Genomic DNA, 17,352 nt, shown 5'->3' with positions numbered 1-17,352 from the left:
AAGGTGGGAGTAAGCATCTTGCTGAGAAGTCTCCTGTGATTTGTAATCTCAATGCCATCAACGATATGAATCCTGCTGGGAGTTAGATTAGCCTCCATTGTATTCAGCTCTACCACCTTGAGTCAAGTGTCCTTGGATTTCCCAAGCCTGTTTTCCTATCTATAACATAAACACAATCCTCATCCCATTGTTGTGGGAATAAATAAGCAAAGATTTGCAACACTCTAGAGCCCAGAGAAGTGCAGAGCCTGGGAAGAAAGAGATGCTATGTATATATTGACCACAGTCATTATTTGGTCATGAGAAAAAAAAAGCAGGGACAACACCACCATTGACTGTCCCCTGAGAGGCACCAATGGCCATAGCTATCTTACATCAGATTATATAACCTCCAATTATTGACAAGCCACTGCACAGTAGTGGTATCAATTAAATGCAGGACCATGGACCTGTGCATCAGAGCCACCTGAGAGTTTTTTCAGTATCACAGTAGTCCTCCCTTACCTGTGGTTTCACTTCCTGCAGTCTCACTTTTGCAACTTCAGTTGTCCTAGGTCAACTACAGTCCAAAAGTATTAAATGGAAAATTCCAGAAATAAATAATTCATAAGTTTTACATTGCATGTCATGCTGGGTAGCATGGTGAAATCTTGTGCTGTCCAGTCCTGTCTGCTCTATCCTTCATGAGATGGGATGTGAATCATCCCTTGGCCCAATGCATTCATACTGGGTTCCTGTAAGTCACTTAGTAGGTGTCTCACTGTCAGACTGTCACAGTGTCACAGTGTTTGCATTCAAGTAATCCTTATTTTACTTACTAATGGCCCCAGAGTTCAAGGGTGGTGATGCTTGTCATTTTATTACAGCATATTGTTATAATTAGCCTGTTTATCATTATCTGTGTTAGTCTCTCACCGTATCTAAATTATAATTTAAAGTTTATCATATATAATATATGTATAAATATGAAGACGGCATAGTATCTACAAGGTTTTGTACTATCCATGGTTTCAGGCATCCACTGAGGGTCTTGGAATGTATCGCCACAGATAAAGAGGACTGTGGTACAAGATATACCCAACTGAACTCCAACTAGCAGGTGACCAGGAGGATTGTCCTTTCCAGCAGGCAGTCTGAATTCATCACCTGAGAGGCACCCATACCCTCAAAGTCCAGGTTGAAGAAAGAGAGTCTGAGCCTCCCTTTCTGTTTCTACTCCTCTTCTCAAACTTGCAGTTTGATGATGATCTCCATGCTCAATCCAATAGATCTTTAGGGTCTTAGAAATGTTTTCTGGCTCTCTTCCATATAAAATCTACCAATCATCTCCTTCCTGAAGCCATTTGTACCTTTGCTGCTAGGAATGCTAGGGCCCTCTAAGCTCTCCTGCTTCCCTTTTCCTTCCCTTCTCTTCCCATCTACATTCTTGATCAATGTACTCCACCCAGTCTTGCCCATGAGCATCCCCATGATTCTATCTTGGCCCCTGCCTGTCTCCTTTAAGCCCTTCCAAGGGATTCCATCCACCCTCACTGTCTATCAACATCTGAAGATGCTTCCTTTTTATCCCTGACCTTCAGTTTCATACCCTTACTGTCTTCCAGTCATGCTCTTATGGATATCCTCTTGAACTTTAAAATCAGTCCAAAAGTAAAGGAGACCTCTTCTCCTATATTCCCTGTTCCCATGCCCAGATCCTCCCCTCTAAATGCCCTTTCTTTCTCCTATTGCCAATATCAGTGGAATCACCATCTGATCAATTCCAAGACCAGAAATCCAGCTATCATCTTCTCTGTTCTTGTTAATTTTATCTGTCAAACATGTTCAGCTCACCCCTAACCCTTATTCAAATCCTAATTATCTCTACCTGAACCACTGTGACATAAAGAAGTTAAACTCCTTAGTGTCAAGTGTACCACCCTCATCCTTCCCCCATAACCTGACCCTCCATTCATTGTCTGCCACACCCTTCTGCATAATTCATGATCCACAATGTGGTTTTCCAAACTCAGACAGCTACCTCATGCCTTTGTGCCCCTCTGTGTGCCAATCCCTTTCTGAATGCACCCTTTCTGCTCGGCTTTGCTTGTCTACCTCTTTCTTACTGCAGTAGGTTGCATGGTATCCTCTCTTCCCCAAAAACATGTCTTCCTGGAATGTAATAAAAATGTGAACTTCTTTGGGGAAAAGTTGTTTGTAGATATAATTAAGTTGAAGATCTTGAGATGAAATCATCCTGGATTATCCAGGCAGATAGACTCTAAATCCAATGACAAGTGTCCTTTTAAGGAGAGAAGACATAGAGGAGGAGAGACACACAGAGAGATGGCCATGTGAAGACAGAGGAGGAAGGAAGCTCTGCCAGAAGCTGAGAGGGACAAGGAATGAGTCTCCCCTAGAGCCTTAAAAGGGAAAATGGTCCTGCTGACACTTTGAATCTGGACTTGGTGGCCTCCAAAATTGTGAGAATAAATTTCCATCATTTTAAGTTTCCTAGTTTGTGGTGGTTTGTTATGTAGCCCTAGAAAACAAATACTGAAGCGTGAGTATCTGTTAGGTTCCCACACATGAAAGAAGAACCAGATTAAGGAGCGAGGCCTGGAGGGCAGAGCCTTACGGCTAAGTGGGATAGAGTTGTCTCTTCATTGGTCCACCTGCCTCAAATTGTACCCTCCTGCTTGTTGATTCAGTTTGCTTCATTTTTTTTTTTTTTGGATTGAGCAGATGGACCAATGAAGAGGCAAATTTATCCCACTTAGCGTAAGGCTCTGCCCTCCAGACCTCCCTCCTTAATCTGGTTCTTCTTTCACATGTGGGAACCTAACAGATACTCACGCTTCAGAACCCAGTTCACACAGCACTTCCTCCAGGAAGTCTTCTCTCATCCCTCCTATCACCACCCACTTCCCAACAGTTTTTTATCTATTCCCTCCCTGAATTTGTGTCACTCTAAAAGGTAGCAACCAAGTTCTGTCCCCATTGTGATGGGAGTGTCCAGCACCATTCCAGAAATGTAACAGGTACTCATCTACATCAAGCATGAACCTCAGGGCTGCAGCTTCTATGGTCCAGACAGTCTGCCAGGGATTTCACCCATGTGACAGCTCTGAGTCTCACAGCAAGTCTAGATGCAGGTGCTATTGTCACTGCTTTATAGATGCAGAAAAGGAGGCTCAGCAATTTTCTCAAGGCCATTCAGTGAGCAGAGTCAGACTGGATGTCCAGAGGTCTCTGAAGCACAGGCCTAGTGATCATGAGCATAACCTGTTCAAAAGCCCAGATGCCAATGAAAAGAGGAGGTATGGGAGGAGAGCGAGGGAAAGATGAGATTTGTATGAGCTAGCATAGAGATAGAACTAGTGTGTGTGTGTGTGTGTGTGTGTGTGTATGTGTGTATGTAAATAGTAATGAGGGTAGTAGCTTAGTAAAGAAGACCATCTAACTTATAAAGCAGCATAAATACATTATAGTAGCATCAATTCTGAGTCCTGGGAGCAAGAGATCCTCAATTCAAGAAGGTGAGAAAGGCTGAAGAAGGCAATGGGGAAGGGAAGGAAGGGAGGGAGAGGAGGAGGCTCAGCCCTCAGGGTCTCAGGGCACAAATGCTGTCTTAGTGTCCACAATGGCACTTCATCGGTGCAGAAGGCTTAATTATGACCCTCCCAAAACATCCAGGGCTTAACTCCAACAACCTGGGGAGGTCACCTGATGTGATAAAAAAGAACTTTGCCCATGTGATTCAGCTGCAGACCTTGAGATGGACAGCTACCTAGGACAGTCATGGTGCAGCCATAAGTACTACTACAAGAAGGAGACAGGGAGGAGGAGAAGGCAATGTGATCATGGAGGCAGAGAACAGATATGAGTGTCATGAGCACAAGTCAAGGAATGAAGCCAAAGAGGCCAAAAATAAATTCCCACCCTATCCCTGAAAAGTGTGGCCTGGCTGACACCATGATTTCAACCCAGTGCTACTGATTCCAGACTCTGGCCTCCAGAGTAGAACAGAATAAATTTCTGTTATTTTAAGGCACCAAGTTTGTGGTATCTGTTATAGCCGCCACAGGAAACCAGTATACTAGGTCTTCCAAAATTACCTGCATCCTAATCAAAGCTGGTTATCTTGACAGCTTCCTTCAGTTTGGTGTTAGGGAGGAACCAAATCTGGTTATATCAGTTCATCCTAATGAGAGCACTGGAAAACAACTCAGTTTTTAAAGGAAGGGATTTGGAATTTCTCAAATTGATCTCTAATTGGTTAAATTTGATGTAAAAAAAATGAAGCAAACTGAATCAGCAAGCAGGAGGGTGCAATTTGAGGCAGGTGGACCAATGAAGAGGCAAATTTATCCCACTTAGCGGTAAGGCTCTGCCCTCCAGGCCTTGCTCCTTAATCTGGTTCTTCTTTCACATGTGGGAACCTAACAGATTCTCCAGAAGTTCAATTTGTTCTCAGCCACTCCAATGTTGCCCAACACAGCACCTGGCATACAGTAAATGCTCAATTCCAGTGATTAATGAACAGAAATGACATCAGTCTCAAGTGACCAGACTGGGATGGGGGTGCTGGGGCAATCACCTGATCATATAGGTTTGATGCTTATCAAAAGTCTACTACTTCATTTTTTGGTACTGGGATTGAACTCAGAGGCACTCAATAACTAAGCCACATCCCCAACCCTATTCTATATTTTATTTAGGGACAAGGTCTCACCAAGTTATTTAGAGCCTTGATTTTGCTGAAGTTGGCTTTGAACTCAAGATCCTCCTGCCTCCGCCTTCCAAGCCATTGGGATTACAGGTGTGAGCCATAACCCCGGCTGCAACTTCATTCTTGCCTGTACAGCAGAACATTATTATAATTTACGTTTCCTCTTCATTCTATACCATTTACAGCAATTTACAATAACTTCGTACTCACAGCAACTTGTGCCTCTCTTTTCTGAGAAAATGAGCCCTATAAAGCAGACAAAATCTTTATATGAAGTGTTAACTTCCCTGAGAGCTATATAAAGAACTCCACCAATACTCTAAGCCAAAGTTCTCCAGTGATACCTTCTAGATGGTTGCTCAAGTTAACACAAAGCAAGAAGCCATAATTACCACACACACACACCAAAGGAAACCCCATTACTTACAATAATTAAAGTCCATAATGGACAGAATGCACAATAATATGCAAAATACTTTTTAAGTGATAGTAACATCAAATATGGAAAGCAACACTTTCATCTGTCTTGTGATCTCCCTATAAGTATTGTTTGTTTGTTTTTGGTATCTGGGTTTGAATCAGTGCCTAACCACTGAGCCACATCCCCAGCCCATTTTATTTTATTTTTTTTTTATTTGTGACAGGATCTTACTAAGTTGCTTAGGGCCGTGCTAAATTGCTGAGGCTGGCTTTGGACGTGATCCTTCTGCCTCAGCTTTCCAAGCTGCTGGGATTACAGGTGTGAGCCACTACTGGCAAAGTATTCTTTTTTTTTTTTTTTTTTTGGTGGGGGGGGTAGTAGGGGTGGGAGATAACAGGGATTGAACTCAAGGGCACTCAACCACTGAGCCACATCCCCAGTCCTATTTTATATTTTATTTAGAGTCAGGGTCTCACTGAATTGCTTAGCGCCTGGCTTTTGCTGAGCCTGGCTTCAAACTTGCAATCCTCCTACGTCAGCCACTGGGATTACAGGCATGTGCCACTGTGCCAAGCAAAGTATTCTTTCTTAATAATTATATTTATACTGTAGTCACTTAGTGCTTTAAGAGTTCAAAGATAAATTGTAAAATAGGACCAAGTGAGATATTGCCTATAGAATTAGCTCCAGCACTGATGCTAAAATAATCCTCAAATTTCTTCTCCCCATTTTTATCCCATTCAGCAAAAGTATATTGAGCATCTACTACTTTCAACCAACCCCTGGAGATACATGCATGAAATATATCATTGCATGTAGAAGACAGTACTTCTTGGAAGTTCTACAAATACCCTGTGGAATATTCAAACTGCAAAAATCATGTCCATCATAGGAAGTCTTTTAATCTACATAGTTACTTCCAGCCTGGAAGTTGCCACCACTTTTGCTCTCCAGTTGTCCTTCCTGAAGTTGCTAGTCCTACCTGGGATCTGCTCATCAGGTAGCCATCCGTTAAATGGTGGCCTCCAACTTCAGATAAAGCACTGCCTCTCAGACTTTTAAGTACACACAAATCAATTGGAAATGCCCTTCAAATACAGATTATGATTCAGATGAGGGGCAGAACCTGAGAATCTGCATTTCTAATGAGGTGCCAGGTGGTCCTTCAACTGCAGGTTGAAGGACCACATGTTTAATAGTAAGGAATCAGAACACTTAGTTTTTATTTAAAGCAAAACGAAAGTGGGCTGGGGATATAGCTCAGTGATAGAGCACTTGCCTAGCATGTGTGGCCTGGCCTGGTTTAATCCCCAGTAATGAAAAATTATTGAAAATTTTGAAAAAGAAAAAAAAATCTGAGGCCATGCAATTCAGAAGGTGTGTCTTCAGCAAGAGAAGCTACACCCATCTGAACCCTGCGACAGCTGGTGGTACTGATGGTTTTGGTGCTGTGACCTTGCAGAGCAACCCACCTCCCCCCAAGTACTAAACCTTCAGAAAGAGCTCAAAATTGAAAAACTGAACTGCTTCAGAGACAAGAACAAAGGGAACAAAGATAAAATCTATGGGAAATCATTCTATTACAGATAACAGACTTCCCAAGTCCCTGGTCCCTTTCAGGTTTGAGATTTAATAGACTCCTCCACTGTGTGTCCTTAAGAGTAGGAGACAGATCTGTTTCTCCCGGGTCCCTCTTGCCTTTACCTGACTACAATGACAACACTAATCCTACCAGATACTTCTCATTAATGTCACTGTTGGGTTGGGAATACTCTTGGTTACCCGAGGGGGCAGAGGAATCAGGGATGCTGAGTAAGAAAAGTCCAGAGAAGACTCTTCTCTGAGTGACCCCTTGAGACACCTGATGGCAAGCTGCTAGAATGGGTGCGTAGAGCAACTGCACTAGGGCAGACCATGAAATATGTTCTTTCTTAAGGCATGAGCCTGCCGAGGGCAAGTACTGCACTTGGTACACCCCCCACCTCCCCCACCCCGGCTCAGGCCATGGTGCTCAGGCCATGCTGTCATTGCTGGGCTTCTGAAAGTAGAAGCAAAGTAAAGGAGGCTCCAGCACATGGTGATGCCTCCCATCAATGCTCACACATACTGAAGGCCTCAGGGTGTCCTACAGAATCAGCCCTAAACTCCAGGGGTCTGTCTAACTGGACTCTCCTTCATAGTAACAAGAGGGGTAAACTGAGGCATCAACCCTGGGGGTCACATTGCAAATCAACCCTTGGTGAAATGTTTTGTGACAGTGGCTTGTTGCATGCTATCAGACATCCCATTTCTCCTATTGCTATTCAGACTCCTCAACTCTAAAATGGGCTGAAGGATTCAATACTTTCATAGCACCTTTTCTGAGTGAACAATCCTGCTTGCTTGTCAGAACCCAGGAGTTGGGTTCCGCTTAGGAGTCTAACTGGTACTTTGGAAGTATGCTAGGATCAGCCATATTTGCATTTTTCCCACCCTCTGACAAGACTCCCTACACTTCCTCACTTGATTAAATCCCCAGTGTCATTGATGAATCTAGAAAGTCTTCTCTGTGTATTGGAGAAGGGAGGTGGAGGGAAGGATTTGAAATTACCCAGAACACTATGTCTTAGAGCAATCTATCTGAAAATTCCATATATCCACAACATACTTTTCTTTCCATTCATTTCCCCTTTCCCAAACCAATAAATTCTCAGTTTATAAGACTGGAAAGAAACACAAAAGAACCCATCTTTCAGTTTGGAAGCTACATGTCATATGTATGAAATTAAAGAAATAGTAGTAAAGTGTGCCCATCGGTTTTCCATACCTGTGACAAAATACCTGAAAAAAACAAAGGTGGAAGAAGCTTATTTTAGGTCTTGGTTTCAGTTCATGGTTGGCTGGTTCCATTGCTTTTAGGCCTGTGATATGGCAGAACATCATGGTGGGAGCACATAATAGAGTCAATCTGTTCACCTCATGGTGGCCAGGAAGCAAAAAGAGAGTTTTATAACAAAGCTTCTTCCCCTAAATCCACTGACCTTTGAATTAAAAAGTTAATGAATCTGACCATGAGATCAGAGACTTCATGGTCCATCACCTCCCAGTCACCTCTGAATATTGCTGCACTGGGGACACATGAGCTCTGGGGGACATTCCAGATTTTAAACATAAAGTCACAAAAATAAAAACATTATACTTATTCTTGCTGTTCTTCAAAAGAGGTCTCTAGATGTCAGGAGATTAAGCAAAGAATATTTAATTTTTAATTTCTAAGTTGGCTCGCTTCCTGTTCTTTTTTGAAGTTGATTTTTAAATTGAAATAAAATTGTATGTATTTATCATGGTAGAGCAGATTTACTTTACCATTACAATAGATTAGTCAGCTTTCCATTGCTATAACAAAATACCCGAGGCAGTTAATTTTACAAAGAAAAGGGGTTTATGTAGTTTTGGAGGTTCCAAAGCATGGTACCTGCATCTCTACTCATTTCTCATGAAGAACCTCTCTGTTGCATTACATGATAGTAAATGACAAAATGGGAACATATATAGGAGAAGAGATTACACCTCCACACAGGAATAAAAAGGGCTGGGTGGGGCCAGGCTCAAGGTTTTAGAACTACCAAGGGGTTCCACCAGAGCTACCTTAATGCTTTCTGAGGACACACTCCCAAAGATCTCACATCTGGCCCCATCTCTCAAGAGTTCCACCACCTCCCAATAGTACCACTGTGGGGACCAAAACTCCAATCACATGGACACTTGGGGCACTAATCCAAATCATAGCAAGCAGTGTTGAAACATAACAGTTGTCCCTCCGTCTATAGGGGTTTGGCTCAAGGACCCCTCAGATACCAAAATCCATGGATGTTTAAGTCCTCTTATGTAGCATATTAACTATATACATCCTCCTGTATAATTTAAGTCATCACTAGATTATAATACATAATGCCATAAACATGCTATTTAATGATTGTTTTACTATGTTGTTTAGGGTAAAATAACAAGCAAAAAAAAAACAGTCTGGACATGTTCAGTACAGACACAATTTTTCCCTAATAATTTCAATCCAATTGGTTGAATTTGCAGATGCAGAAACAACAGATATGGAGGTCAACTGTATATAGGTTGTGAGATTGTGAGATGGTATATTTAGTTAATAACATATGTATTACTTCACATGGCCATCATTTTTGTGATGTGAAAATACTTACCATCCACTCCACTATCATTTTTCAAGAATATATCAACTTTAACTATAGTCTTCATGCTGTACAATAATAGATCCTTTGAGTTTATTCCTCCTTAGCTGTAAATATGTGTTCTTTGGCCAACATCTCTCCTTCCTAGCTTGCACTGGACATCCATGCAAATGTTTGAGGCATTTTAGAATTGCTATGACATTGAGGGTCTTCTGCACTTAGAGCTTTTTCTGGCTTCATATATACTTTCGGAGGACACAGCTAGCAAGTGATCACTAGGTAACCCCAGCTGTGAGAGTGGCATTCAAATACCCCCACTCATTTGCCTAATTTGGGCCAACTTAAATTTCAGGAGGAATCACCATGGCTTCTTTAGGGTGGTAAAGCTTTCTTAGGGAAGAGAAACATATGAACTAACTAAAAATATCATAAAACAACACAAAAACCACAATACACTACTAAACATAGGGAGATGACTGCAGAAGAGATTAGCTGGCAAAGAGATGAGCATTCTTTTAGATGCTTGGCTTGTACTTCCTTACTTTATTCTAGTGACCACCTTGTATCAAAGTAGCATAATTATTAACCCCATTTTACAGAGTAGGAAATTGAGGCACAACCGAGACTTAAGTCTGGTTGGGTTGGTAGGTGATGGAGCTGGAATGGAACTGGCTGTTCTGCTCCAGCAACCCCTGTTCTTCATCACTCTGCTCTCATTTGAGGTGAAAATTAAGTCAAAATCCAAGTAGACTTGATCATCATCCCCAGAAGGGAAGACCACGTGAACCCACCTCCCGCAATACACACACACACAGTGTGATTCAGGCCTTCAGGCAAGGAATGGAGAAATGAAATACATTCGTGGGGCTAATCTGAATGGGAAGAAGCATCTTTCAGGTGGTTCTGCAACCTAGAAGGGCAAGATGAGCATGCGCACCAGGGCTCCCCATCTGTATCCACTCAATCCTACCCACAAACTCAACAGCTCCAGGAATCTTCTAACCCGAGGCAAACTTTGAGCCCAGCATCGCGATCAAACCCAGAAAATTACACAGTTTGCATGGAAAGAAATTTAGCTGGTGGAAAGTGCCTGCAGCTGGTGGTTAACACCAGCGGTAAGAGGATCAACTCCTAGTCCGCGGGCCTAAGGGGGGCGGGGTGTGAGAAGTGTGCGCGCTTCTTTTACCCTTTCACGTTACTTAATTTGGATAAGGGTTCGTGTTTAATCCCTTTGTGTGCAAGTGAATATGCTGAAATGGATAACCTCTGAGAGGACACCCGCGGCTGGCAAAGCAACCTGCAGGAGGGTGCGGGTCGTGTCCATTCTGGCGTGAAATAGAAAAGAAGCTGGAAGCCAGGCAGAGTGGGACACTCTAGGGTGCGTGATGCAGACCGACCCTCACACTTCCCAGGCTTCTGCAGGTGGGAGGCTCGATTCCTGAGGCCCTGAATCCCAGGCCTGTCTCTGCGCCCTAGAGCTTTCTATGTGCCACCAGGCAGCAGGACTCCGCCCTACCCACCTCTATCAGGGACTAAAACCACCCAAAAGAAGAGCCCGCCCCTGCCGTTGTCTAGCAAAGTAGAGAGAATTTAGGCGAGGGTGGTGACAAAAAGAAGGGATAAGGTGTCTAAAGAGAAGTCTTCGCAGTTTCCAGATGGAAAAGATTATGAAAAGTGAGAAATTGGAGGCTCTAGAGCCGGTCGTAAAACAAAAATCGTTTTTATTGTTTCCATCTGCAAGAAAGCTCTCCCACCACCCACACCCGACAAATCCGGAGGCTTCAGAGGGTTCCAAGACAGCTAACGTGAGCTAGGAGGGTCGGTGGGGGAGGAGGTCTTGGGCAGCCCAACCAGGCTGCCTGCAGAGGCGCAGACGGCCAAGAGAGTTCCCAGGCGCCGCCGCCCCCCTCCTTCCCTTTGGGCCCGTCCAGCAAATTTCCTCCCTCGTCTCTGTTCCTGTCTTCCCTCCCTCCTCCTCCCCCGATATTTTCGCTTTCTAAAACCATAAAAAAGAGATCAACTTCCCTAACTTCACGGGGCCCTTTTCAGTGACAAATATTGATGCCCAAAGTGTCTGCGCTCTCCCGCCCCCAAACGTTAAGAAAAGGCGCCCGCGAAAGGGGGACATAAAAAGTTAACAATGCTGTGAAAATATGTTTGCAGAAAATAGACAATCGTTGGATTAAACGTATTCAAGTATGAAATAATGCCTTTTTGTGTCAAAACTTGGGCGATGGGCGGGTACAAAAGTTCCCTGTGGCAGCTACTTGCTCCCTTTGTGAGCCGTGCGCTTTGGCGTCTCCACTTGGGCGCATTACTCAGAGCCCTCTAAGCGCGATTGTTTCTCCCTTTCTAATGACATTTACCGGATCAAAACATGCTGTTAATTCGATCAGAAGGCTTCACCCTCCCTGACAAAGCCACAATAATTTCTCCTGAAGTTTGTTAAATTGACCAAAATTAGGCAAATGAATAGGGGTCTGTAGGCGCCCCCTCACGCAGGTGACGTCGCATAATGCTCGCCTGGGCCAGCTGCATTCCCCCTTTTCTTCTCGGCCCACTCTTCTCCGTGTTGCCCCCAATCCTCCCACCTCCCCCTCACATACATACACACACACACACACACACACACACACACACACACACACACGCCTGCCTATCCTCCCTCACCCCCTGGCATTATTAAAATTTAGCCCAATGAAACTATTCATACTTTTCAATGGACATTTTCGTATAGGATAATAGGCTACAAATTGAGCCTCTTCCCCCCACGAAGAGAGAGCTGGAGGGGGGAGAAAAGAAAGCAAGCGATGTGGTCAGGGAGTAGGGGGGGAGCGTCGCGTGCCAAAGACCCGCGGGAGGGGCGAGGCGAGGCGGGAGCCTCGTGTGCCAGCCGCAGCCCCACACCTGCCGGGATGTCCGGACAAATAAAGCGGTGTAAACAAAAAGGGGGGAGATGGACGTGTCACCAAGTCGTGTGAGAAAAGCCTGGGAACAAACGGGGCGCCTCCGTCTCCAAGAGCTCTCCCTTGAACCCGGCGGAACAGCCTATTAAAGGCTTACTTAATTACTTTAATGACTCTGGACAGGCTTTAAAACGCACTCGGCGCTGGGACGGCGGGCTTGCTGGGATTTGTAAACAGGCGATCGTGTGAGACTCAGCGGTGGGACTAAAGGAGGCGACACTGTTTTGTGAGGGTCCTCGCCCCCCGGTGCCCGCAGCCACTGCGCCCCTGCGCTCCGCGCCCAAGGCTGCTGCAGGCGCTCGCTCGCCCGCCGGCTCCAGTTTACCGCCTCCTTTTCCCGCCCGGGCTGTTGCCATGCAAATGTTATTCCTCAGCCGATCACGTGTCCTTTGAAGGGCCACGTGGATTAACAAAGCTGATCTGCCCCCAGCTCACCCCCCTCGGTTGCTAATTTTTTTTCTTAACTTCTTTAAAACTGATCTTGAATGCATACATCCTCCAAACGCAGATCCCCTAATCCTATGGAATAATTCAACTCGTGAATGCACTTGGAGTTTTAGATGACCGCTTTATAAGGCAGCCCCTCAGAGTTGGAAGGCTGCAGTCTACCTGGGACACTGGAAGAGGCACACGAGGTGGAAAAAGGACGGGTGCCTAGCGCCACCGCCTCTCCCGAGGGCGCATACTGACCAGGATGTCAGACAAGCTCAAGGAACGCAGAGTGAGTCTTTGCGCCCTGGTGGTGTAGACGTATGACTCACCCACCAGCCACCTGGCTAGACCGATGGGAGACTTTTCCACACGGGATTTTGCGTGTGGAGGAATCCTAAGTGGTTTGGGAAGGGGATGGAGATAAAGAAAGGAGAGTCCTCAACCTTAAGAGGGGAGAAGGTCAAGCCCAGAGGCTGGTGGCCACCTCTCCAAAGCCCTGACGCTTGGCATGGCTCTGTGACCTGAGCGGGTAGGGTGATTGGAAGTGGAATGCACCAGCACCGGCGGGAGGGGACAGAGCTCCCTTGGACCGAGTTGGCGGAGGAGGATTTCCTTCTTGGGGAGAACCTCTGAGCACACAGCTACTATAGCGGTGTCTTGGATAACATCCTAAATGTAAAAACCTCTGTTCACAGAGAACCCCTGTTTCTCATAAAGTGATAGAAAAGCGGAGGAGGGACCGAATCAACCGTTGCTTGAATGAGCTGGGCAAGACTGTGCCCATGGCCCTGGCAAAGCAGGTAATGTTTGTAGCGTGAGCCGGGTGCCAGGCGTTGAGAACCCTCCACTGTCACTCCCCGCGGAGATGTGTGTGGACGCTTGGAGGACCGGCCTGGCTCACCTGGGACCTGAGCACTGATTGAACCTTATGCGGCTCTCACGCAGATCCGCCTTAGCGTTCTACTCTCAAGTCCCCTCCAGATAAAACCGTGCCCTCCCAGTCGGTTAGGGTTGGCCTGCGACCGCTGGGCCGCTTCAAGGAACCTCTCCTTTTGCAGAGTTCCGGGAAGCTGGAGAAGGCGGAGATCCTGGAGATGACTGTTCAATACCTGAGAGCTCTACACTCTGCTGATTTTCCCCGGGGAAGGGAAAAAGGTGGGCGTGGGTTAGGGAACCGGAAATCTGGGCAGGGAGGTTGCGCCACACTGAGACCTGGGGGCTGGGAGTGGGAGTGAAGGAGTCTCCCAGATAAATCCACTAGAGGGAAGTAGCCAGAGCAGAGGGACAAAAGGGGGTCTTGCTAAAGCAACTGTCCCGCTTGGGCGACGGCGAGGCGGTGAAGAACTGGTTTCTAGAGAGGCGGGTTCCATCGCCTTTTTTCAGGTGGGTGGGTGTGGTCAGGCTCTGCGGGAAAAGGGGTCTTTACCTCGAGGTTTCCAGTCTCTCAACTGTGAAGAGAAGAGAGCGCGCTTCAAATGAGAACTTTGATCGGAATATGTGGTGGGAGATGGCCAGCACCCTCCTTAAATTCGCAATAGGGAAGGAGCTGGTTAGGATTCTCCCCCACCCCCCGCTTTGCTACCATTTTTCTTGCCCCTTCAGCAGAACTTCTAACGGAGTTTGCAAACTACTTCCACTATGGCTACCATGAGTGCATGAAGAACCTGGTGCATTACCTCACCACCGTGGAGCGGATGGAGACCAAAGACACCAAGTACGCGCGCATCCTGGCCTTTTTGCAGTCCAAGGCCCGCCTGGGCGCGGAGCCCGCCTTCCCGCCGCTGAGTTCGCTCCCGGAGCCAGATTTCTCTTACCAACTGCACCCTGCGGGGCCTGAGTTGGCAGGCCATAGCCCGGGAGAGGCCACTGTGTTCCCACAGGGCGCTGCCCCGGGGCCTTTCCCCTGGCCACATGGCGCTGCTCGCAGCCCGGCGCTGCCTTACCTGCCCAGCGCACCTGTGCCGCTCCCAAGCCCAGCGCAGCAGCACAGCCCTTTCCTAACACCGGTGCAGGGTCTCGACCGGCATTACCTCAACCTGATAGGCCATGCCCACCCTAACGCCCTTAACCTGCACACGCCCCAGCACCCCCCGGTGCTCTGACACCCCTCCCCCCGCTAGTTTATTCTTCGCTTTGAGCGCTGTTTAGGAGAAATGCTGTATATATTGTACAGGTGTAAATACCGTGTTATCAAAATTCTGGGTGAGAAAAATTATTGAATTATTTTTCTTAAGAATGGCCCCTTGACAATAAATGTTTTCTGATAAAGACCCAAAGAGATGGATTTCTTTGTACATGCTGTTGCTCATCCACAACCATTCCCTCTGACATGCTGAGGGAGCGATGCCAATAGGGGCCAAGGTAATGGCCCTCAGTAATTTATATGGGAAAGAATCCCGCTGCGGAGTCTAAAAGAAAAGGAGTCTAAATGAAGCCCTGTGCATTTCTTAGAAGCATCTCTTGGGCGTGGGATTCTCAGCTCTCCAGGTGCTCCAAACCTCATCCACCTTGCATGCATCTTAGGCATTCCTCTCAGATAAGGGAAGAAGGACAGAGGCGAAGTACTGGGTCTCTGGGTGGCAGAATACTCAAATCTAGGGGTCCGCCCCAAACTCGCGTTGACAAACTTTCTCACCAGCTGGGGATCTGGGGCCCCCTCCTACCTCTAGGAGAATCTCCCGACACGTGCAAAGTTCCGGGATCTGCAAAGCGAGGAAACCCGGAACTTCTGGGCCCATAGCAGAGTTCACAGCCTTAGCACGTCTCTATAAATAAAATAACAATAATAATAACTATAAAAATTTTTAAACTGGGTTGTGTGCGTAGCAAGTAACGTTCTGAGTTATGTGTTGAAGTTTGCTTGACAGCTACTGGGAGCCAGAGGGCTCAGGGAAGCTGGTATTGCCTTCTGAGCAGAGGCAGTAGGCAACTGAGAGGCCCGCACAGGCCTAGCTGGAAGATGCTCTTTCTCAGGGAATTGTTGAGCTAGAAAATACTCACCATCAGGCCAATGGCCTGAGGTCCAGACGCTGGGTCTTCTGTTCAAGTCTTGTAGCCTGCAGAGAAAGACTCTTCAGCATTTTCCAGGAGAGACTTTTTTTTTCTTTTTTAAAAATCTCATTTCAACCAGATGTGATGAAGAAAGTCTGAGGTATAGGTAAGACTTAGCTGGTGATCCTTCAGGGTATTGTGGTGTTCAGTTCCAGTGGATTTGTGCCCTTCTCACAAAATAGTGATATATTTAAAATAGCAGGCTAAAATCATATTTTTCTAAGGCCCAAGCAGCAAAGTAGGCCTCCAATTTGTTTTGTGTAAATAGGAAAATAAAGAAAGTTTCCAACCAACTCAAGTTGTTTGTGGAGATTTGAATGTTTTCCATCATTGTTGTTTTTTTCCTCTGAACTTCTTTTGTTTCTCAAATCTAACAGTCTGCCCCAAACCTTTGATGTCCTTTAAATAAATAATTTGAAACTGTGTAGCATCTTTTTCCTCTGTGTCCAAAGGCATTTAACAGAAAGCTAGTGAAGTGATTTGCCTTCTCCCAGATTATCCAGGACTGTAAATTAACTTATTTCTTTTCTCTGGACAGGGTTTAAGAGAGCTCTGACCTGGCCTGTTTACAGAGGTCATGGAGTGGGATGACCTGCAATTTGTAAACCATCAAACTTCATTATATAGATAGGAAGGGGAAAAAAAACAACACCTTCATTTCATTGTCCATAAAATGAAACTTATTGTATATATGTTTTAAGGGGGGAAAATCTAAGAATATCAAAAAAGCATCTTGCTTGTAAAGGATTCTTGAAATATCTATGAAATGTGAGTTACCACTTTCCTTATGAACTGATAGAGCTGGAGCCTAGAAGAGTGAGATCAGCGGGCTTCCTGGATAACGGATATACATGGGGCAACATGGGATAAAAACAAATTATGCACAAATGGGAAAATGGATGGTGCCCATTATTCGAACACATGTCTTACACCCATTTTCATCAGGGCTGGATACAGAATATGAAGAAGGTCTTTCAGGTTTTCTTTTCCCCTCTAAGCATTAAGCCAATCTGAATTCCCTTCGGCAGTGAAGCATTAAAGATATAGTGTTACCCTGGAAATATAAATTATTAATATATTCAGCATTTTTGTCACTTCTCAACTGTTAACCAAATTAGACAAAACTTTCTTTTGCTAAGTAGATTTTCTCTTTGGGATTAGCTTTGGGAATGCACAGGGCCACCACAGTAAAAACTTTGGTCATTTACATATAATTTTGCAAACTTCCACTGGTCCATGACAGTCTTTGTACCTCAAATGTTGGTATTCTTGATTTTTTTTTCTTTCTCATTTAACTGTGGAGGATAAAACCCTGCTTTGGATTTACAATGACTTTAGGATAAAAGTCTCCCTCCCCTTTTTCTCTTTCGTGTGTGTGTGTGTGTGTGTGTGTGTGTGTGTTTTGTGTTTTTCAGAAACCTTCCTTCGAAGTCCCAAGACACAATTCTCTAGTCTTGGCCAAAAGTCAAACTTGGAATAGTTTGACTTTGCAAAAGATTAAAAATGTCACTACAAAATGGAATTGATTCAAATCACATTGTGACTTTAATGTGTTCTTTCTGCATTTTCTCAAAACGCTACTTTCAG

At 45.3% G+C, this 17,352-nt stretch overlaps 1 protein-coding gene across 2 annotated transcripts; it reads left to right on the top strand.

Moving 5' to 3' along the window:
• The first annotated feature begins 12,976 nt into the window (after positions 1–12,976).
• On the top strand, positions 12,977–14,816 carry Helt (helt bHLH transcription factor). 2 transcript variants are annotated; one of them, XM_026381819.2, is made up of 4 exons: positions 12,977–13,003; positions 13,410–13,514; positions 13,773–13,869; positions 14,320–14,816. In XM_026381819.2, exons 1-4 carry the CDS (start codon positions 12,977–12,979, stop codon positions 14,814–14,816), a joined length of 726 nt encoding a protein of 241 aa, XP_026237604.1. The 2 variants fall into 2 exon arrangements, with proteins under 2 accessions (XP_026237604.1, XP_026237603.1); XM_026381818.2 differs by having other exon boundaries at positions 14,317–14,816.
• Positions 14,817–17,352: the final 2,536 nt, after the last annotated feature.

Source organism: Urocitellus parryii, chromosome 14 (assembly GCF_045843805.1).
Source record: "Urocitellus parryii isolate mUroPar1 chromosome 14, mUroPar1.hap1, whole genome shotgun sequence".
NCBI classification, from domain to species: Eukaryota; Metazoa; Chordata; class Mammalia; order Rodentia; family Sciuridae; genus Urocitellus; species Urocitellus parryii.
Note: the sequence above shows the minus strand (reverse complement) of the source record. Positions and strands in the feature narration are given on the sequence as shown.

Excerpts from the sequence above, each read along its gene's own strand:
- Helt (XM_026381818.2), top strand. The coding sequence starts at position 12,977 with ATGTCAGACAAGCTCAAGGAACGCAGA. Across the intron at positions 13,004-13,409 it reads ACAAGCTCAAGGAACGCAGA|AGAACCCCTGTTTCTCATAA; the intron begins GTGAGTCTTTGC and ends CTCTGTTCACAG. Across the intron at positions 13,870-14,316 it reads TCCCCGGGGAAGGGAAAAAG|CAGAACTTCTAACGGAGTTT; the intron begins GTGGGCGTGGGT and ends TTGCCCCTTCAG.